Here is a 23,405-nt window from a genome sequence, read left to right on the forward strand (position 1 = left end):
AAGCACAAGCTTACCGCATATAAATATGCCTAATAAGACCAATTCTTGAGCATACATGCACTGTTTGGTCACCCTATCATGTGCGTGATGTAAAAAAAACCTGAGTCTCTTCAAAGAAAAGCAATAAGATTTATTTACGGCAGGAAGAGAAACTAAATGAAGCGTTTTCAGTGTTCTGCGATTCAAGTGAGAAATGGCAAATTTAATTTCAAGAAAATCGTTGTCATGACACTTACGACCAAAAAAACCATTTAAATACACTTATAAAAACAGCTCAAACAACTTATCACAAGTAAAGAGCTTTCAGTCTTTGGGAGTAACATTCACACCTAATGCACAGGCATATCGACCTAATTTGCTCCAAAGCACAAGCTTACCGTATATAAAAATGCCTAATAAGATCAATTCTAGAGCATACATACCCTGTTTGGTCACCCTATCATGTGAGTGATGTAAAAAAAACCTGAGTCTCTTCAAAAAAAGCAATAAGATTTATTTACGGCAGCAAGAGAAACTAAATGAAGCGTTTTCAGTGTTCTGCGATTCAAGTGAGAAATGGCAAATTTAATTTCAAGAAAATCGTTGTCATGACACTTACGACCAAAAACGAACCATTTAAATACACTTATAAAAACAGATGAAACAACTTATCACAAGTAAAGAGATTTCAGTATCTGGGAAAAACATTCACATCTAATCCACAGGCATATCGACCTAATTTGCTCCAAAGCACAAGCTTACCGCATATAAAAATGCCTAATAAGATCAATTCTTGAGCATGCATGCGCTGTTTGGTCACCCTTTCATGTGCGTGATGTAAAAAAACCTGAGTCTCTTCAAAGAAAAGCAATAAGATTTATTTACAGCAGCAAGAGAAACTAAATGAAGCGTTTTCACTGTTCTGCGATTGAAGTCAGAAATGGCAAATTTAATTTAAAGAAAATCGTCATGAAACTTACGACCAAAAAAGAACCATTTAAATACACTTATAAAAAGAGATCAAACAACATATCACAAGTAAAGAGATTTAAGTATCTGGGAATAACATTCACACCTAATCCACAGGCATATCGACCTAATTTGCTCAAAAGCACAAGCTTACCGCATATAAAAATGCCTAATAAGACCAATTCTTGATCATACATGTGCTGTTTGGTCACCCTATCATGTGCGTGATGTAAAAAAACCTGAGTCTCTTCAAAGAAAAGCAATAAGATTTATTTACGGCAGCAAGAGAAACTAAATGAAGCGTTTTCAGTGTTCTGCGATTGAAGTGATAAATGGCAAATTTAATTTCAAGAATATCGTTGTCATGACACTTACGACGAAAAAAGAACCATAAAAACAGATCAAACAACTTATCACAAGTAAAGAGATTTCAGTCTTCACATTCACACCTAATGCACAGGCATATCGACCTAATTTGCTCCAAAGCACAAGCTTACCGCATATAAATATGCCTAATAAGACCAATTCTTGAGCATACATGCACTGTTTGGTCACCCTATCATGTGCGTGATGTAAAAAAACCTGACTCTCTTCAAAGAAAAGCAATAAGATTTATTTACGGCAGGAACAGAAACTAAATGAAGCGTTTTCAGTGTTCTGCGATTCAAGTGAGAAATGGCAAATTTAATTTCAAGAAAATCGTTGTCATGACACTTACGACCAAAAAAACCATTTAAATACACTTATAAAAAGAGATCAAACAACATATCACAAGTAAAGAGATTTAAGTATCTGGGAATAACATTCAGGGAGTAACATTCACACCTAATGCACAGGCATATCGACCTAATTTGCTCCAAAGCACAAGCTTACCGCATATAAAAATGCCTAATAAGATCAATTCTAGAGCATATATACTCTGTTTGGTCACCCTATCATGTGAGTGATGTAAAAAAACCTGAGTCTCTTCAAAAAAAGCAATAAGATTTATTTACGGCAGCAAGAGAAACTAAATGAAGCGTTTTCAGTGTTCTGCGATTCAAGTGAGAAATGGCAAATTTAATTTCAAGAATATCGTTGTCATGACACTTACGACGAAAAAAGAACCATAAAAACAGATCAAACAACTTATCACAAGTAAAGAGATTTCAGTCTTCACATTCACACCTAATGCACAGGCATATCGACCTAATTTGCTCCAAAGCACAAGCTTACCGCATATAAATATGCCTAATAAGACCAATTCTTGAGCATACATGCACTGTTTGGTCACCCTATCATGTGCGTGATGTAAAAAAACCTGACTCTCTTCAAAGAAAAGCAATAAGATTTATTTACGGCAGGAACAGAAACTAAATGAAGCGTTTTCAGTGTTCTGCGATTCAAGTGAGAAATGGCAAATTTAATTTCAAGAAAATCGTTGTCATGACACTTACGACCAAAAAAACCATTTAAATACACTTATAAAAACAGCTCAAACAACTTATCACAAGTAAAGAGATTTCAGTCTAAGGGAGTAACATTCACACCTAATGCACAGGCATATCGACCTAATTTGCTCCAAAGCACAAGCTTACCGCATATAAAAATGCCTAATAAGATCAATTCTAGAGCATATATACTCTGTTTGGTCACCCTATCATGTGAGTGATGTAAAAAAACCTGAGTCTCTTCAAAAAAAGCAATAAGATTTATTTACGGCAGCAAGAGAAACTAAATGAAGCGTTTTCAGTGTTCTGCGATTCAAGTGAGAAATGGCAAATTTAATTTCAAGAAAATCGTTGTCATGACACTTACGACCAAAAACGAACCATTTAAATACACTTATAAAACAGATCAAACAACTTATCACAAGTAAAGAGATTTCAGTATCTGGGAATAGCATTCACACCTAATCCACAGGCATATTGACCTAATTTGCTCAAAAGCACAAGCTTACCGCATATAAAAATGCCTAATAAGACCAATTCTTGATCATACGTGCGCTGTTTGGTCACCCTATCTTGTGCGTGATGTAAAAAAACCTGAGTCTCTTCAAAGAAAAGCAATAAGATTTATTTACGGCAGCAAGAGAAACTAAATGAAGCGTTTTCAGTGTTCTGCGATTGAATTGATAAATGGCAAATTTAATTTCAAGAAAATCGTTGTCATGGCACTTACGACCAAAAAAGAACCATTTAAATACACTTATAAAACAGATCAAACAACTTATCACAAGTAAAGAGATTTCAGTATCTGGGAGTAAAATTCACATCTAATGCACAGGCATATGACCTAATTTGCTCCAAAGCACAAGCTTACCGCATATAAAAATGCCTAATAAGATCAATTCTTGAGCATGCATGCGCTGTTTGGTCACCCTTTCATGTGCGTGATGTAAAAAAACCTGTGTCTCTTCAAAGAAAAGCAATAAGATTTATTTACGGCAGCAAGAGAAACTAAATGAAGCGTTTTCAGTGTTTTGCGGTCGAAGTGAGAAATGGCAAATTTAATTTAAAAAAAATCGTTGTCATGACACGACCAAAAAAGAACAATTTATATACACTTATAAAAACACATCAAACAACTTATCACAAGTAAAGAGATTTCAGTCTTCACATTCACACCTAATGCACAGGCATATCGACCTAATTTGCTCCAAAGCACAAGCTTACCGCATATAAATATGCCTAATAAGACAAATTCTTGAGCATACATGCACTGTTTGGTCACCCTATCATGTGCGTGATGTAAAAAAAACCTGAGTCTCTTCAAAGAAAAGCAATAAGATTTATTTACGGCAGGAACAGAAACTAAATGTAGCGTTTTCAGTGTTCTGCGATTCAAGTGAGAAATGGCAAATTTAATTTCAAGAAAATCGTTGTCATGACACTTACGACCAAAAAAAACCATTTAAATACATTTATAAAAACAGCTCAAACAACTTATCACAAGTAAAGAGATTTCAGTCTTTGGGAGTAACATTCACACCTAATGCACAGGCATATCTACCTAATTTGCTCCAAAGCACAAGCTTACCGCATATAAAATGCCTAATAAGATCAATTCTAGAGCATACATGCCCTGTTTGGTCACCCTATCATGTGAGTGATGTAATAAAAACCTGAGTCTCTTCAAAAAAAGCAATAAGATTTATTTACGGCAGCAAGAGAAACTAAATGAAGCGTTTTCAGTGTTCTGCGATTCAAGTGAGAAATGGCAAATTTAATTTCAAGAAAATCGTTGTCATGACACTTACGACCAAAAAGAACCGTTTAAATACACTTATAAAAAGAGATCAAACTTATCACAAGTAAAGAGATTTCAGTATCCGGGAGTAACATTCACACCTAATCCACAGGCATATCGACCTAATTTGCTCCAAAGCACAAGCTTACCGCATATAAAAATGCCTAATAAGATCAATTCTTGAGCATGCATGCGCTGTTTGGTCACCCTTTCATGTGCGTGATGTAAAAAAACCTGAGTCTCTTCAAAGAAAAGCAATAAGATTTATTTACAGCAGCAAGAGAAACTAAATGAAGCGTTTTCACTGTTCTGCGAATGAAGTGAGAAATGGCAAATTTAATTTCAAGAAAATCGTCATGAAACTTACGACCAAAAAAGAACCATTTAAATACACTTATAAAAAGAGATCAAACAACTTATCACAAGTAAAGAGATTTCAGTCTTCACATTCACACCTAATGCACAGGCATATCGACCTAATTTGCTCCAAAGCACAAGCTTACCGCATATAAATATGCCTAATAAGACCAATTCTTGAGCATACATGCACTGTTTGGTCACCCTATCATGTGCGTGATGTAAAAAAAACCTGAGTCTCTTCAAAGAAAAGCAATAAGATTTATTTACGGCAGGAAGAGAAACTAAATGAAGCGTTTTCAGTGTTCTGCGATTCAAGTGAGAAATGGCAAATTTAATTTCAAGAAAATCGTTGTCATGACACTTACGACCAAAAAAACCATTTAAATACACTTATAAAAACAGCTCAAACAACTTATCACAAGTAAAGAGATTTCAGTCTTTGGGAGTAACATTCACACCTAATGCACAGGCATATCGACCTAATTTGCTCCAAAGCACAAGCTTACCGCATATAAAAATGCCTAATAAGACCAATTCTTGATCATACATGCGCTGTTTGGTCACCCTATCATGTGCGTGATGTAAAAAAACCTGAGTCTCTTCAAAGAAAAGCAATAAGATTTATTTACGGCAGCAAGAGAAACTAAATGAAGCGTTTTCAGTGTTCTGCGATTGAAGTGATAAATGGCAAATTTAATTTCAAGAAAATCGTTGTCATGACACTTACGACCAAAAAAGAACCATTTAAATACACTTATAAAACAGATCAAACAACTTATCACAAGTAAAGAGATTTCAGTATCTGGGAGTAACATTCACATCTAATGCACAGGCATATGACCTAATTTGCTCCAAAGCACAATCTTACCGCATATAAAAATGCCTAATAAGATCAATTCTTGAGCATGCATGCGCTGTTTGGTCACCCTTTCATGTGCGTGATGTAAAAAAACCTGTGTCTCTTCAAAGAAGAGCAATAAGATTTATTTACGGCAGCAAGAGAAACTAAATGAAGCGTTTTCAGTGTTTTGCGATCGAAGTGATAAATGGCAAATTTAATTTAAAAAAAATCGTTGTCATGACACGACCAAAAAAGAACAATTTATATACACTTATAAAAACACATCAAACAACTTATCACAAGTAAAGAGATTTCAGTCTTCACATTCACACCTAATGCACAGGGATATCGACCTAATTTGCTCCAAAGCACCAGCTTACCGCATATAAAAATGCCTAATGAGACCAATTCTTGAGCATACATTCGCTGTTTGGTCACCCTATCATGTGCGTGATGTAAAAAAACCTGAGTCTCTTCAAAGAAAAGCAATAAGATTTATTTACGGCAGGAACAGAAACTAAATGTAGCGTTTTCAGTGTTCTGCGATTCAAGTGAGAAATGGCAAATTTAATTTCAAGAAAATCGTTGTCATGACACTTACGACCAAAAAAAACCATTTAAATACACTTATAAAAACAGCTCAAACAACTTATCACAAGTAAAGAGATTTCAGTCTTTGGGAGTAACATTCACACCTAATGCACAGGCATATCGACCTAATTTGCTCCAAAGCACAAGCTTACCGCATATAAAATGCCTAATAAGATCAATTCTAGAGCATACATGCCCTGTTTGGTCACCCTATCATGTGAGTGATGTAATAAAAACCTGAGTCTCTTCAAAAAAAGCAATAAGATTTATTTACGGCAGCAAGAGAAACTAAATGAAGCGTTTTCAGTGTTCTGCGATTCAAGTGAGAAATGGCAAATTTAATTTCAAGAAAATCGTTGTCATGACACTGTATCGTATCGCAACCTGCGTGCGCAAGATAGCGCTGTGCCCTCGCCCTGACTTGATATTGTGTCCCCTCTTTCTTAACCCCCTTGCCACTATTTCTCTTTAAATATGCTCGCTGAATAAACAGCACGGCATTGTTCCCTTCACACTGGCATGCGTCACTTCACTGGACAACGAGACGAAACATGGTGTCAGAAGTGGGATAAGGCTCGGCCTAAGGAACGCCCCTGCACCTAGGACCTGGAACGGCTGCCGGCGGCGTGCTGCTGGAAGCAAGAAATGGAGCGCCTAAGGCCGCCAGAACCACTGCGTCTAACAGGAGACGGCGGTCGAAGTTGGAAGTTGTTCAAACAGAAATTTGAACTCTTTTTGCAAGCAACGTCCAGTTCCAGCAAGCCAGCATCAGAAGCAGAAAAAACCACTGCCAGCAAGCCAGCATCAGAAGCAGCAAAAACTGCACTCTTCCTTAGCGTGGCCGGTGAGGATGCAATTGAAGTGTTCAATAATTTTTTGTTTGCCGACGGGGAAGACAGAGAAGACTACGCCACCGTCATTGCGAAGTTCGAGGAATACTGCGTCGAGCAACAGAACGAAGTACACGAACGGTATGTGTTTCGTTCACGGATCCAAGGCGAAGCAGAGCCATTCGAACAGTTCCTTCGCGACCTAAAAAAGCAGGCCATGAATTGCAACTTTGGGACAAGTGCAGACGATATGGTTCGCGACCAAATTGTATTCGGCACGAACTCTCCAAAACTGCGAGAAAAAATGCTGCGGGAAAAGAAGCTAACTCTGGGAAAAGCCGTAGATTTGTGCAAGGCGGCAGAAACATCAGCACGTCAGAACGAGTTCTGGAGTCGAACAAAGAAACTGTCCGAGATCAACGCTGTCTCTTCGAGTAGAACCGGAGTGAAGCTACAACAGCTCTCGAGGCGAGTTTCCAGGTGCAGTCGATGCGACCGCACTCACGCCCCACGACAGTGCCCTGCCTATGGCAAGACTTGCTATTCGTGCAGCAGGCCCAACCACTTCGCATCGTGCTGCAGAGCGAATGCCCACGTTCAAGAAGTACAGCACGAAGGTGACGATTTTGACGTTCTGGACATAGCCATTGGCAGTGTCATAAGCAACCGCGACTGGTGTGTGAAGGCCAAATTTGGCGGCAAGGAGGTGACGTTCAAGGTCGACACTGGCTCCCAGGCGAATCTTGTACCTATGTCACTCTTTCGGACGTTAAATGCAGGTGCACTGAAGCCCAGTGGTGCCGTTCTGCGGTCGTACGGAGGTGCTATCATCAAACACTGCGGCACGTGCTCAGCGCCGGTGCAAGTAGGTGAACGAAAAATTTGCACTGAATTCTTCATAGTCAAGAAAAACCACCAGGCCATCTTGGGACTTCAAGCCAGCGAGCTGCTAGGTCTACTTCGCCGCACAGTGGACACCGTCACCTCGACCTCTTCTCATGAAGTGGCTAGGGAGTACCCTGGGCTCTTTCAAGGAACTGGGTGCTTACAACGTGAATACAGGATACTGCTGCGCAAGGACGCTGTGCCCGTCGTTCAAGCTGCTCGGAGGGTGCCCATTGCCTTACAGGAGCCATTGCGTACTGAGCTACAGCGAATGGAGAAAGAAGGAATCATCAGAAAGGTCAGCGACCCAACCGACTGGGTAAGCCCACTAGTCATTACACGCAAGAAAGACGGAAAAATGAGGGTGTGCATGGATCCGAGAAGGATCAACGACAGCCTGAAAAGAGAGCACTACCAGATGCCGCGTCGGGAAGATATCGAGGCGGAGTTAGCGGGAGCTAAGTTCTTTTCTCGTCTAGACGCAAATGCAGGCTTTCACCAGATCCCGCTTGAGGAGCGGTCGTCGAAACTTTGTACGTTCGCAACGCCCTTCGGCCGGTACTGCTTTCTCCGGCTTCCTTTCGGGCTCGCGTCCGCCAGCTAGGTGTTTCAAAAGGCGCTGAATGAAGTCTTTGACGGTGTTCCTGGAGTACGGGTGTACGTGGATGACGTTCTCATTTGGGGCACTACCAGAGAAGAGCACGATGAACGACTAAGATGTGCACTAAAAGCAGCTGAAGCTGCAGGCCTGACATTCAATGTTGCAAAATGCGAGTTTGGCGCCGAAAAAATAGCATTTTTAGGCGACGTGATCAGCAGCGAAGGAATAAGCCCTAGTCCGGCCCTGGTCGAAAGCGTAAGGAACATGCCAAAACCACAAAACAAACAGGCAGTACACAGGTTGCTCGGGGTGGTAAATTACTTCAGCAAGTACTTGCCATCCCTAGCTCTGCGAACACCAATTCTCCGCTCTCTTCTAAAGAAAAATGTTTTATTCGAATGGACGGCCAATCACGAGAGAGAGTGGAAAGATATATGCGACGCGCTCACCAAGGCACCATTACTCGCAATTTTTGACCCACAGAAAGAAACAAAAGTGACGTCAGACGCGTCACAGAACGGCATCGGTTCAGCTCTGCTACAGCGGCACGGCGTAAATTGGAGGCCAGTCGCTTACGCGTCGAAAACACTGACAGAGTGTGAACAGCGCTATTCACAGATCGAAAAAGAAGCGATGGCTCTCGTATTTGGCTGTGAGAAGTTTGACCACTTCACATACGGTCGCCCAGTCTTGCTTGAAAGTGACCATCAGCCGCTAATAAATATATCAAAAAAGGCCATAGCAGACATGCCGCCGAGATTGCAGCGGTTTTTCCTGAGACTGTTGAAATATGATTACGCTCTAACATTTGTTCCGGGTAAACAGATGCAGTTGGCAGACATGCTCTCAAGGTCGGCGGGTCCTGCTGACATCAGCCACTCGGAGACAGAAGATGTTGAAGTCCATGCCATCAGCATTTTGTCTGCACTGGTGAGTGACAGAACAGCTGCACTACTTGCGCGTGAGACGGGAGCTGATACCTATCTCAAAGTGGTGATGCAGAACCTCGCAGACGGGGTCACGGTTGAAGGTCCGCTCAAATCTGTGGCTGCTGAACTTTCAGTAGTGGGTGGAATACTGTTTAAAGGAACGAAGGTCGTTATACCTCGAAGCATGCGGGCCGAGACATTGAAACGCATTCATGCTGGGCATCTTGGCATTGCGAAGTGCAGAGCAAGGGCAAGGCAGCTGGTGTACTGGCCAAACATCAACAGTGACGTTGCATCGATGATTGAGGGTTGTTCAACCTGCAGAAAGTATGCTTATAACCAACCATCAGAGCCACTGATGCTCCGCGCCACTCCAACCCAAGCCTGGTACCGCGTTGGTGTCGACATATTTCAATATGGCGGAAAATACTACCTCATTGCTTACGATGCCATGTCGAATTTTCCAGATGTCGAGGAGCTCTGCGACCAAACGACATCCGGCGTCATCGAAAAACTTGGGGCCATGTTTTCACGATTCGGAATCCCGATGGAGGTATGCACAGATAATGGCCCACAGTTCTCCAGCCATGAGTTCGCTCTTTTCGCTGAGCTGTACGACTTCAAACATGTTACGTCAAGCCCGATGTTTCCTCGGTCCAATGGGCTGGCCGAAAAGGGAGTGCAAGTAGTAAAGCGTATCCTCAAGAAAACCACAGAGGCGAATGAAAACTTTTGGCTTGGTATGCTCAATTACAGATCAAGCCCATTGGAAGACGGCCGGTCGCCCGGCGAACTGCTCCAAGGGAGGACCCTGCGCACGACTTTGCCAGACTTTCGACGTCAGGCTGTTACACGGGTCAAGAAACATGAGCAGGCGAGTCACGCCACCCGATGCCTGGCCCCACTTCAAAAAGACGACGTCGTGCGCATTAAGGGGACAACGTGGGATCGCAAGGCCAAGGTAACTGCAGCGGCAGCTCCTCGCTCCTACTACGTGCAAACCAATGATGGCAAGACGTTGCGGCGCAATCGACAACATTTACTGGCAACAAAGGAGAAGTTTGACACTGAGGCCTCAGACAGCGATGAATCTAGCGATGACAGCATTTTAGCCCGGGAAGAGTCGTCAACCCTACCACCGGCACCAGCGGCTCCGGTTATGCCGACCAGAGACACCAGTCCGGCGCCCCAGCAACCCCGCCGGTCCGCACGTGTGAGAAAGCCGCTTGACCGCCTTCATTACGACGAGAACTTCAAGCAAATCAGCCACCAGCGTTAAATGTGCTGCGAAAAACTGTGACGGAGGAGGATGTATCGTATCGCAACCTGCGTGCGCAAGATAGCGCTGTGCCCTCGCCCTGACTTGATATTGTGTCCCCTCTTTCTTAACCCCCTTGCCACTATTTCTCTTTAAATATGCTCGCTGAATAAACAGCACGGCATTGTTCCCTTCACACTGGCATGCGTCACTTCACTGGACAACGAGACGAAACAGACACTTACGACCAAAAACGAACCATTTAAATACACTTATAAAAACAGATCAAACAACTTATCACAAGTAAAGAGATTTCAGTATCTGGGAGTAACATTCACACCTAATCCACAGGCATATCGACCTAATTTGCTCAAAAGCACAAGCTTACCGCATATAAAAATGCCTAATAAGACCAATTCTTGATCATACATGCACTGTTTGGTCACCCTATCATGTGCGTGATGTAAAAAAACCTGAGTCTCTTCAAAGAAAAGCAATAAGATTTATTTACGGCAGCAAGAGAAACTAAATGAAGCGTTTTCAGTGTTCTGCGATTGAAGTGATAAATGGCAAATTTAATTTCAAGAAAATCGTCATGAAACTTACGACCAAAAAAGAACCATTTAAATACACTTATAAAAATAGATCAAACAACTTATCACAAGTAAAGAGATTTAAGTATCTGATAATAACATTCACACCTAATCCACAGGCATATCGACCTAATTTGCTCAAAAGCACAAGCTTACCGCATATAAAATTGCCTAATAAGACCAATTCTTGATCATACATGCGCTGTTTGGTCACCCTATCATGTGCGTGATGTAAAAAAAACCTGGGTCTCTTCAAAGAAAAGCAATAACATTTATTTACGGCAGGAAGAGAAACTAAATGAAGCGTTTTCAGTGTTCTGCGATTCAAGTGAGAAATGGCAAATTTAATTTCAAGAAAATCGTTGTCATGACACTTACGACCAAAAAAAACCATTTAAATACACTTATAAAAACAGCTCAAACAACTTATCACAAGTAAAGAGATTTCAGTCTTTGGGAGTAACATTCACACCTAATGCACAGGCATATCGACCTAATTTGCTCCAAAGCACAAGCTTACCGCATATAAAAATGCCTAATAAAATCAATTCTTGAGCATACATGCGCTGTTTGGTCACCCTTTCATGTGCGTGATGTAAAAAAACCTGAGTCTCTTCAAAGAAAAGCAATAAGATTTATTTACGGCAGGAAGAGAAACTAAATGAAGTGTTTTCAGTGTTCTGCGATTGAAGTGATAAATGGCAAATTTAATTTCAAGAATATCGTTGTCATGACACTTACGACCAAAAAGAACCATTTAAATACACTTATAAAAACAGATCAAACAACTTATCACAATAAAGAGATTTCAGTCTTCACATTCACACCTAATGCACAGGCATATCGACTTAATTTGCTCCAAAGCACAAGCTTACCGCATATAAATATGCCTAATAAGACCAATTCTTGAGCATACATGCACTGTTTGGTCACCCTATCATGTGCGTGATGTAAAAAAAACCTGAGTCTCTTCAAAGAAAAGCAATAAGATTTATTTACGGCAGGAAGAGAAACTAAATGAAGCGTTTTCAGTGTTCTGCGATTCAAGTGAGAAATGGCAAATTTAATTTCAAGAAAATCGTTGTCATGACACTTACGACCAAAAAAACCATTTAAATACACTTATAAAAACAGCTCAAACAACTTATCACAAGTAAAGAGATTTCAGTCTTTGGGAGTAACATTCACACCTAATGCACAGGCATATCGACCTAATTTGCTCCAAAGCACAAGCTTACCGATTATAAAAATGCCTAATAAGATCAATTCTAGAGCATACATACCCTGTTTGGTCACCCTATCATGTGAGTGATGTAAAAAAAACCTGAGTCTCTTCAAAGAAAAGATATAAGATTTATTTACGACAGCAAGAGAAACTAAATAAAGCGTTTTCAGTGTTCTGCGATTGAAGTGATAAATGGCAAATTTAATTTCAAGAAAATCGTTGTCATGACACTTACGTCCAAAAAAGAACCATTTAAATACACTTATAAAAACAGATCAAACAACTTATCACAAGTAAAGAGATTTCAGTATCTGGGAGTAACATTCACATCTAATGCACAGGCATATGTTCTAATTTGCTCCAAAGCACAAGCTTACCGCATATAAAAATGCCTAATAAGATCAATTCTCTAGCATGCATGCGCTGTTTGGTCGCCCTTTCATGTGCGTGATGTAAAAAAACCTGTGTCTCTTCAAAGAAAAGCAATAAGATTTATTTACGGCAGCAAGAAAAACTAAATGAAGCGTTTTCAGTGTTCTGCGATTGAAGTGTGAAATGTCAAATTTAATTTCAAGAAAATCGTTGTCATGACACTTACGACCAAAAAAGAGCCATTTAAATACACTTATAAAAACAGATCAAACAACTTATCACAAGTAAAGAGATTTCAGTCTTTGGGAGTAACATTCACACTTAATGCACAGGCATATCGACCTAATTTGCTCCAAAGCACAAGCTTACCGCATATAAATATGCCTAATAAGACAAATTCTTGAGCATACATGCACTGTTTGGTCACCCTATCATGTGCGTGATGTAAAAAAAACCTGAGTCTCTTCAAAGAAAAGCAATAAGATTTATTTACGGCAGGAACAGAAACTAAATGAAGCGTTTTCAGTGTTCTGCGATTCAAGTGAGAAATGGCAAATTTAATTTCAAGAAAATCGTTGTCATGACACTTACGACCAAAAACGAACCATTTAAATAGACTTATAAAAACAGATCAAACAACTTATCACAAGTAAAGAGATTTCAGTATCTGGGAGTAGCATTCACACCTAATCCACAGGCATATCGACCTAATTTGCTCAAAAGCACAAGCTTACCGCATATAAAAATGCCTAATAAGACCAATTCTTGATCATACATGCGCTGTTTGGTCACCCTATCATGTGCGTGATGTAAAAAAACCTGAGTCTCTTCAAAGAAAAGCAATAAGATTTATTTACGACAGCAAGAGAAACTAAATGAAGCGTTTTCAGTGTTCTGCGATTGAAGTGATAAATGGCGAATTTAATTTCAAGAAAATCGTTGTCATGACACTTACGACCAAAAAAGAACCGTTTAAATACACTTATAAAAACAGATCAAACAACTTATCACAAGTAAAGAGATTTCAGTATCCGGGAGTAACATTCACACCTAATCCACAGGCATATCGACCTAATTTGCTCCAAAGCACAAGCTTACCGCATATAAAAATGCCTAATGAGATCAATTCTTGAGCATGCATGCGCTGTTTGGTCACCCTTTCATGTGCGTGATGTAAAAAAACCTGAGTCTCTTCAAAGAAAAGCAATAAGATTTATTTACAGCAGCAAGAGAAACTAAATGAAGCGTTTTCACTGTTCTGCGATTGAAGTCAGAAATGGCAAATTTAATTTAAAGAAAATCGTCATGAAACTTACGACCAAAAAAGAACCATTTAAATACACTTATAAAAAGAGATCAAACAACTTACCACAAGTAAAGAGATTTAAGTATCTGGGAATAACATTCACACCTAATCCACAGGCATATCGACCTAATTTGCTCAAAAGCACAAGCTTACCGCATATAAAAATGCCTAATAAGACCAATTCTTGATCATACATGCGCTGTTTGGTCACCTTATCTTGTGCGTGATGTAAAAAAACCTGAGTCTCTTCAAAGAAAAGATATAAGATTTATTTACGGCAGCAAGAGAAACTAAATGAAGCGTTTTCAGTGTTCTGCGGTTGAAGTGATAAATGGCAAATTTAATTTCAGGAAAATCGTTGTCATGACACTTACGTCCAAAAAAGAACCATTTAAATACACTTATAAAAACAGATCAAACAACTTATCACAAGTAAAGAGATTTCAGTATCTGGGAGTAACATTTACATCTAATGCACAGGCATATGTTCTAATTTGCTCCAAAGCACAAGCTTACCGCATATAAAAATGCCTAATAAGATCAATTCTTAAGCATGCATGCGCTGTTTGGTCACCCTTTCATGTGCGTGATGTAAAAAAACCCGTGTCTCTTCAAAGAAAAGCAATAAGATTTATTTATGGCAGCAAGAGAAACTAAATGAAGCGTTTTCAGTGTTTTGCGATCGAAGTGAGAAATGGGGAATTTAATTTCAAAAAAATCGTTGTCATGACACGACCAAAAAAGAACAATTTATATACACTTATAAAAACACATCAAACAACTTATCGCAAGTAAAGAGATTTCAGTCTTCACATTCACACCTAATGCACAGGCATATCGACCTAATTTGCTCCAAAGCACCAGCTTACCGAATATAAAAATGCCTAATGAGACCAATTCTTGAGCATACATTCGCTGTTTGGTCACCCTATCATGTGCGTGATGTAAAAAAACCTGAGTCTCTTCAAAGAAAAGCAATAAGATTTATTTACGGCAGCAAGAAAAACTAAATGAAGCGTTTTCAGTGTTCTGTGATTGAAGTGTGAAATGTCAAATTTAATTTCAAGAAAATCGTTGTCATGACACTTACGACCAAAAAAGAACCATTTAAATACACTTATAAAAACAGATCAAACAACTTATCACAAGTAAAGAGATTTCAGTCTTTGGGAGTAACATTCACACTTAATGCACAGGCATATCGACCTAATTTGCTCCAAAGCACAAGCTTACCGCATATAAATATGCCTAATAAGACAAATTCTTGAGCATACATGCACTGTTTGGTCACCCTATCATGTGCGTGATGTAAAAAAACCTGAGTCTCTTCAAAGAAAAGCAATAAGATTTATTTACGGCAGGAACAGAAACTTAATGAAGCGTTTTCAGTGTTCTGCGATTCAAGTGAGAAATGGCAAATTTAATTTCAAGAAAATCGTTGTCATGACACTTACGACCAAAAAAAACCATTTAAATACACTTATAAAAACAGCTCAAACAACTTATCACAAGTAAAGAGATTTCAGTCTTTGGGAGTAACATTCACACCTAATCCACAGGCATATCGACCTAATTTGCTCCAAAGCACAAGCTTACCGCATATAAAAATGCCTAATAAGATCAATTCTTGAGCATGCATGCGCTGTTTGGTCACCCTTTCATGTGCGTGATGTAAAAAAACCTGAGTCTCTTCAAAGAAAAGCAATAAGATTTATTTACAGCAGCAAGAGAAACTAAATGAAGCGTTTTCACTGTTCTGCGATTGAAGTGAGAAATGGCAAATTTAATTTCAAGAAAATCGTTGTCATGACACTTACGACCGAAAACGAACCATTTAAATACAATTATAAAAACAGATCAAACAACTTATCACAAGTAAAGAGATTTCAGTATCTGGGAGTAACATTCACACCTAATCCACAGGCATATCGACCTAATTTGCTCAAAAGCACAAGCTTGCCGCATATAAAAATGCCTAATAAGACCAATTCTTGATCATACATGCGCTGTTTGGTCACCCTATCATGTGCGTGATGTAAAAAAACCTGAGTCTCTTCAAAGAAAAGCAATAAGATTTATTTACGGCAGCAAGAGAAACTAAATGAAGCGTTTTCAGTGTTCTGCGATAGAAGCGATAAATGGCAAATTTAATTTCAAGAATATCGTTGTCATGAAACTTACGACCAAAAAAGAACCATTTAAATACACTTATAAAAAGAGATCAAACAACTTATCACAAGTAAAGAGATTTAAGTATCTGGGAATAACATTCACACCTAATCCACAGGCATATCGACCTAATTTGCTCCAAAGCACAAGCTTACCGCATATAAATATGCCTAATAAGACCAATTCTTGAGCATACATGCACTGTTTGGTCGCCCTATCATGTGCGTGATGTAAAAAAAACCTGAGTCTCTTCAAAGAAAAGCAATAAGATTTATTTACAGCAGGAAGAGAAACTAAATGAAGCGTTTTCAGTGTTCTGCGATTCAAGTGAGAAATGGCAAATTTAATTTCAAGAAAATCGTTGTCATGACACTTACGACCAAAAAAAACCATTTAAATACACTTATAAAAACAGCTCAAACAACTTATCACAAGTAAAGAGATTTCAGTCTTTGGGAGTAACATTCACACCTAATGCACAGGCATATCGACCTAATTTGCTCCAAAGCACAAGCTTACCGCATATAAAAATGCCTAATAAGATCAATTCTAGAGCATACATACCCTGTTTGGTCACCCTATCATGTGAGTGATGTAAAAAAAACCTGAGTCTAATCAAAAAAAGCAATAAGATTTATTTACGGCAGCAAGAGAAACTAAATGAAGCGTTTTCAGTGTTCTGCGATTCAAGTGAGAAATGGCAAATTTAATTTCAAGAAAATCGTTGTCATGACACTTACGACCAAAAACAAACCATTTAAATACACTTATAAAAACCGATCAAACAACTTATCACAAGTAAAGAGATTTCAGTATCTGGGAATAACATTCACACCTAATCCACAGGCATATCGACCTAATTTGCTCAAAAGCACAAGCTTACCGCATATAAAAATGCCTAATAAGACCAATTCTTGATCATACATGCGCTGTTTGGTCACCCTATCATGTGCGTGATGTAAAAAAACCTGAGTCTCTTCAAAGAAAAGATATAAGATTTATTTACGGCAGCAAGAGAAACTAAATGAAGCGTTTTCAGTGTTCTGCGATTGAAGTGAGAAATGGCATATTTAATTTCAAGAAAATCGTTGTCATGACACTTACGTCCAAAAAAGAACCATTTAAATACACTTATAAAAACAGATCAAACAACTTATCACAAGTAAAGAGATTTCAGTATCTGGGAGTAACATTCACATCTAATGCACAGGCATATGTTCTAATTTGCTCCAAAGCACAAGCTTACCGCATATAAAAATGCCTAATAAGATCAATTCTTAAGCATGCATGCGCTGTTTGGTCACCCTTTCATGTGCGTGATGTAAAAAAACCTGTGTCTCTTCAAAGAAAAGCAATAAGATTTATTTACGGCAGCAAGAGAAACTAAATGAAGCGTTTTCAGTGTTTTGCGATCGAAGTGAGAAATGGCAAATTTAATTTAAAAAAAAATCGTTGTCATGACACGACCAAAAAAGAACAATTTATATACACTTACAAAAACACATCAAACAACTTATCACAAGTAAAGGGATTTCAGTCTTCACATTCACACCTAATGCACAGGCATATCGACCTAATTTGCTCCAAAGCACCAGCTTACCGAATATAAAAATGCCTAATGAGACCAATTCTTGAGCATACATTCGCTGTTTGGTCACCCTATCATGTGCGTGATGTAAAAAAACCTGAGTCTCTTCAAAGAAAAGCAATAAGATTTATTTACGGCAGCAAGAAAAACTAAATGAAGCGTTTTCAGTGTTCTGCGATTGAAGTGTGAAATGTCAAATTTAATTTCAGGAAAATCGTTGTCATGACACTTACGACCAAAAAAGAACCATTTAAATACACTTATAAAAAACAGATCAAACAACTTATCACAAGTAAAGAGATTTCAGTCTTTGGGAGTAACATTCACACTTAATGCACAGGCATATCGACCTAATTTGCTCCAAAGCACAAGCTTACCGCATATAAAAATGCCTAATAAGATCAATTCTAGAGCATACATACCCTGTTTGGTCACCCTATCATGTGAGTGATGTAAAAAAAACCTGAGTCTCTTCAAAAAAAGCAATAAGATTTATTTACGGCAGCAAGAGAAACTAAATGAAGCGTTTTCAGTGTTCTGCGATTCAAGTGAGAAATGGCAAATTTAATTTCAAGAAAATCGTTGTCATGACACTTACGACCAAAAACAAACCATTTAAATACACTTATAAAAACAGATCAAACAACTTATCACAAGTAAAGAGATTTCAGTATCTGGGAATAACATTCACACCTAATCCACAGGCATATCGACCTAATTTGCTCAAAAGCACACGCTTACCGCATATAAAAATGCCCAATAAGACCAATTCTTGATCATACATGCGCTGTTTGGTCACCCTATCATGTGCGTGATGTAAAAAAACCTGAGTCTCTTCAAAGAAAAGATATAAGATTTATTTACGGCAGCAAGAGAAACTAAATGAAGCGTTTTCAGTGTTCTCCGATTGAAGTGATAAATGGCAAATTTAATTTCAAGAAAATCGTTGTCATGACACTGACGTCCAAAAAAGAACCATTTAAATACACTTATAAAAACAGATCAAACAACTTATCACAAGTAAAGAGATTTCAGTATCTGGGAGTAACATTCACATCTAATGCACAGGCATATGTTCTAATTTGCTCCAAAGCACAAGCTTACCGCATATAAAAATGCCTAATAAGATCAATTCTTAAGCATGCATGCGCTGTTTGGTCACCCTTTCATGTGCGTGATGTAAAAAAACCTGTGTCTCTTCAAAGAAAAGCAATAAGATTTATTTACGGCAGCAAGAGAAACTAAATGAAGCGTTTTCACTGTTCTGCGATTGAAGTCAGAAATGGCAAATTTAATTTAAAGAAAATCGTCATGAAACTTACGACCAAAAAAGAACCATTTAAATACACTTATAAAAAGAGATCAAACAACTTATCACAAGTAAAGAGATTTAAGAATCTGGGAATAACATTCACACCTAATCCACAGGCATATCGACCTAATTTGCTCAAAAGCACAAGCTTACCGCATATAAAAATGCCTAATAAGACCAATTCTTGATCACACATGCGCTGTTTGGTCACCCTATCATGTGCGTGATGTAAAAAAACCTGAGTCTCTTCAAAGAAAAGCAATAAGATTTATTTACGGCAGCAAGAGAAACTAAATGAAGCGTTTTCAGTGTTCTGCGATTGAAGTGATAAATGGCAAATTTAATTTCAAGAATATCGTTGTCATGACACTTACGACCAAAAAAGAACCATTTAAATACACTTATAAAAACAGATCAAACAACTTATCACAAGTAAAGAGATTTCAGTCTTCACATTCACACCTAATGCACAGGCATATCGACCTAATTTGCTCCAAAGCACAAGCTTACCGCATATAAATATGCCTAATAAGACCAATTCTTGAGCATACATGCACTGTTTGGTCACCCTATCATGTGCGTGATGTAAAAAAACCTGAGTCTCTTCAAAGAAAAGCAATAAGATTTATTTACGGCAGGAACAGAAACTAAATGAAGCGTTTTCAGTGTTCTGCGATTCAAGTGAGAAATGGCAAATTTAATTTCAAGAAAATCGTTGTCATGACACTTACGACCAAAAAAACCATTTAAATACACTTATAAAAACAGCTCAAACAACTTATCACAAGTAAAGAGATTTCAGTCTTTGGGAGTAACATTCACACCTAATGCACAGGCATATCGACCTAATTTGCTCCAAAGCACAAGCTTACCGCATATAAAAATGCCTAATAAGATCAATTCTAGAGCATACATACCCTGTTTGGTCACCCTATCATGTGAGTGATGTAAAAAAAACCTGAGTCTCTTCAAAAAAAGCAATAAGATTTATTTACGGCAGCAAGAGAAACTAAATGAAGCGTTTTCAGTGTTCTGCGATTCAAGTGAGAAATGGCAAATTTAATTTCAAGAAAATCGTTGTCATGACACTTACGACCAAAAACGAACCATTTAAATACACTTATAAAAACAGATCAAACAACTTATCACAAGTAAAGAGATTTCAGTATCTGGGAATAACATTCACACCTAATCCACAGGCATATTGACCTAATTTGCTCAAAAGCACAAGCTTACCGCATATAAAAATGCCTAATAAGACCAATTCTTGATCATACATGCGCTGTTTGGTCACCTTATCTTGTGCGTGATGTAAAAAAACCTGAGTCTCTTCAAAGAAAAGATATAAGATTTATTTACGGCAGCAAGAGAAACTAAATGAAGCGTTTTCAGTGTTCTGCGGTTGAAGTGATAAATGGCAAATTTAATTTCAGGAAAATCGTTGTCATGACACTTACGTCCAAAAAAGAACCATTTAAATACACTTATAAAAACAGATCAAACAACTTATCACAAGTAAAGAGATTTCAGTATCTGGGAGTAACATTCACATCTAATGCACAGGCATATGTTCTAATTTGCTCCAAAGCACAAGCTTACCGCATATAAAAATGCCTAATAAGATCAATTCTTAAGCATGCATGCGCTGTTTGGTCACCCTTTCATGTGCGTGATGTAAAAAAACCCGTGTCTCTTCAAAGAAAAGCAATAAGATTTATTTACGGCAGCAAGAGAAACTAAATGAAGCGTTTTCAGTGTTTTGCGATCGAAGTGAGAAATGGGAAATTTAATTTCAAGAAAATTGTTGTCATGACACGACCAAAAAAGAACAATTTATATACACTTATAAAAACACATCAAACAACTTATCACAAGTAAAGAGATTTCAGTCTTCACATTCACACCTAATGCACAGGCATATCGACCTAATTTGCTCCAAAGCACCAGCTTACCGAATATAAAAATGCCTAATGAGACCAATCCTTGAGCATACATTCGCTGTTTGGTCACCCTATCATGTGCGTGATGTAAAAAAAACCTGAGTCTCTTCAAAGAAAAGCAATAAGATTTATTTACGGCAGGAACAGAAACTAAATGAAGCGTTTTCAGTGTTCTGCGATTCAAGTGAGAAATGGCAAATTTAATTTCAAGAAAATCGTTGTCATGACACTTACGACCAAAAAAACCATTTAAATACACTTATAAAAACAGCTCAAACAACTTATCACAAGTAAAGAGATTTCAGTCTTTGGGAGTAACATTCACACCTAATGCACAGGCATATCGACCTAATTTGCTCCAAAGCACAAGCTTACCGCATATAAAATGCCTAATAAGATCAATTCTAGAGCATACATGCCCTGTTTGGTCACCCTATCATGTGAGTGATGTAATAAAAACCTGAGTCTCTTCAAAAAAAGCAATAAGATTTATTTACGGCAGCAAGAGAAACTAAATGAAGCGTTTTCAGTGTTCTACGATTCAAGTGAGAAATGGCAAATTTAATTTCAAGAAAATCGTTGTCATGACACTTACGACCGAAAACGAACCATTTAAATACAATTATAAAAACAGATCAAACAACTTATCACAAGTAAAGAGATTTCAGTATCTGGGAGTAACATTCACACCTAATCCACAGGCATATCGACCTAATTTGCTCAAAAGCACAAGCTTACCGCATATAAAAATGCCTAATAAGACCAATTCTTGATCATACATGCGCTGTTTGGTCACCCTATCATGTGCGTGATGTAAAAAAACCTGAGTCTCTTCAAAGAAAAGCAATAAGATTTATTTACGGCAGCAAGAGAAATTAAATGAAGCGTTTTCAGTGTTCTGCGATTGAAGTGATAAATGGCGAATTTAATTTCAAGAAAATCGTTGTCATGACACTTACGACCAAAAAAGAACCGTTTAAATACACTTATAAAAACAGATCAAACAACTTATCACAAGTAAAGAGATTTCAGTATCTGGGAGTAACATTCACACCTAATCCACAGGCATATCGACCTAATTTGCTCCAAAGCACAAGCTTACCGCATATAAAAATGCCTAATAAGATCAATTCTTGAGCATGCATGCGCTGTTTGGTCACCCTTTCATGTGCGTGATGTAAAAAAACCTGAGTCTCTTCAAAGAAAAGCAATAAGATTTATTTACAGCAGCAAGAGAAACTAAATGAAGCGTTTTCACTGTTCTGCGATTGAAGTGAGAAATGGCAAATTTAATTTCAAGAAAATCGTCATGAAACTTACGACCAAAAAAGAACCATTTAAATACACTTATAAAAAGAGATCAAACAACTTATCACAAGTAAAGAGATTTAAGTATCTGGGAATAACATTCACACCTAATCCACAGGCATATCGACCTAATTTGCTCAAAAGCACAAGCTTACCGCATATAAAAATGCCTAATAAGACCAATTCTTGATCATACATGCGCTGTTTGGTCACCCTATCATGTGCGTGATGTAAAAAAACCTGAGTCTCTTCAAAGAAAAGCAATAAGATTTATTTACGGCAGCAAGAGAAACTAAATGAAGCGTTTTCAGTGTTCTGCGATAGAAGCGATAAATGGCAAATTTAATTTCAAGAATATCGTTGTCATGAAACTTACGACCAAAAAAGAACCATTTAAATACACTTATAAAAAGAGATCAAACAACTTATCACAAGTAAAGAGATTTAAGTATCTGGGAATAACATTCACACCTAATCCACAGGCATATCGACCTAATTTGCTCCAAAGCACAAGCTTACCGCATATAAATATGCCTAATAAGACCAATTCTTGAGCATACATGCACTGTTTGGTCACCCTATCATGTGCGTGATGTAAAAAAACCTGAGTCTCTTCAAAGAAAAGCAATAAGATTTATTTACGGCAGGAAGAGAAACTAAATGAAGCGTTTTCAGTGTTCTGCGATTCAAGTGAGAAATGGCAAATTTAATTTCAAGAAAATCGTTGTCATGACACTTACGACCAAAAAAACCATTTAAATACACTTATAAAAACAGCTCAAACAACTTATCACAAGTAAAGAGATTTCAGTCTTTGGGAGTAACATTCACACCTAATGCACAGGCATATCGACCTAATTTGCTCCAAAGCACAAGCTTACCGCATATAAAAATGCGTAATAAGATCAATTCTAGAGCATACATACCCTGTTTGGTCACCCTATCATGTGAGTGATGTAAAAAAAACCTGAGTCTCTTCAAAAAAAGCAATAAGATTTATTTACGGCAGCAAGAGAAACTAAATGAAGCGTTTTCAGTGTTCTGCGATTCAAGTGAGAAATGGCAAATTTAATTTCAAGAAAATCGTTGTCATGACACTTACGACCAAAAACAAACCATTT

General features: G+C 38.1%; 1 protein-coding gene across 1 annotated transcript; it reads left to right on the top strand.

Moving 5' to 3' along the window:
- The first annotated feature begins 6,347 nt into the window (after positions 1-6,347).
- Positions 6,348-10,667, top strand: LOC149345439 (uncharacterized). Its single transcript, XM_089546647.1, has 3 exons — positions 6,348-8,002; positions 9,110-9,214; positions 9,970-10,667. Exons 1-3 carry the CDS (start codon positions 6,614-6,616, stop codon positions 10,081-10,083), a joined length of 1,608 nt encoding a protein of 535 aa, XP_089402773.1. The 5' UTR covers positions 6,348-6,613; the 3' UTR covers positions 10,084-10,667.
- The last annotated feature ends 12,738 nt before the right edge of the window (positions 10,668-23,405 follow it).

This window comes from Amblyomma mixtum, chromosome 5 (genome assembly GCF_055824585.1).
Source record: "Amblyomma mixtum isolate Tamu chromosome 5, ASM5582458v1, whole genome shotgun sequence".
Taxonomy (NCBI): Eukaryota; Metazoa; Arthropoda; class Arachnida; order Ixodida; family Ixodidae; genus Amblyomma; species Amblyomma mixtum.

Bases quoted from the DNA above. Each gene is read 5' to 3' on its own strand.
- LOC149345439 (XM_089546647.1), top strand. From the start codon at position 6,614: ATGGAGCGCCTAAGGCCGCCAGAACCACTGCGTCTAACAGGAGACGGC. The intron at 8,003-9,109 runs GTAAGCCCACTA...CCGGGTAAACAG, and splicing joins TCAGCGACCCAACCGACTGG to ATGCAGTTGGCAGACATGCT. The intron at 9,215-9,969 runs GTGAGTGACAGA...GCTCAATTACAG, and splicing joins TCAGCATTTTGTCTGCACTG to ATCAAGCCCATTGGAAGACG.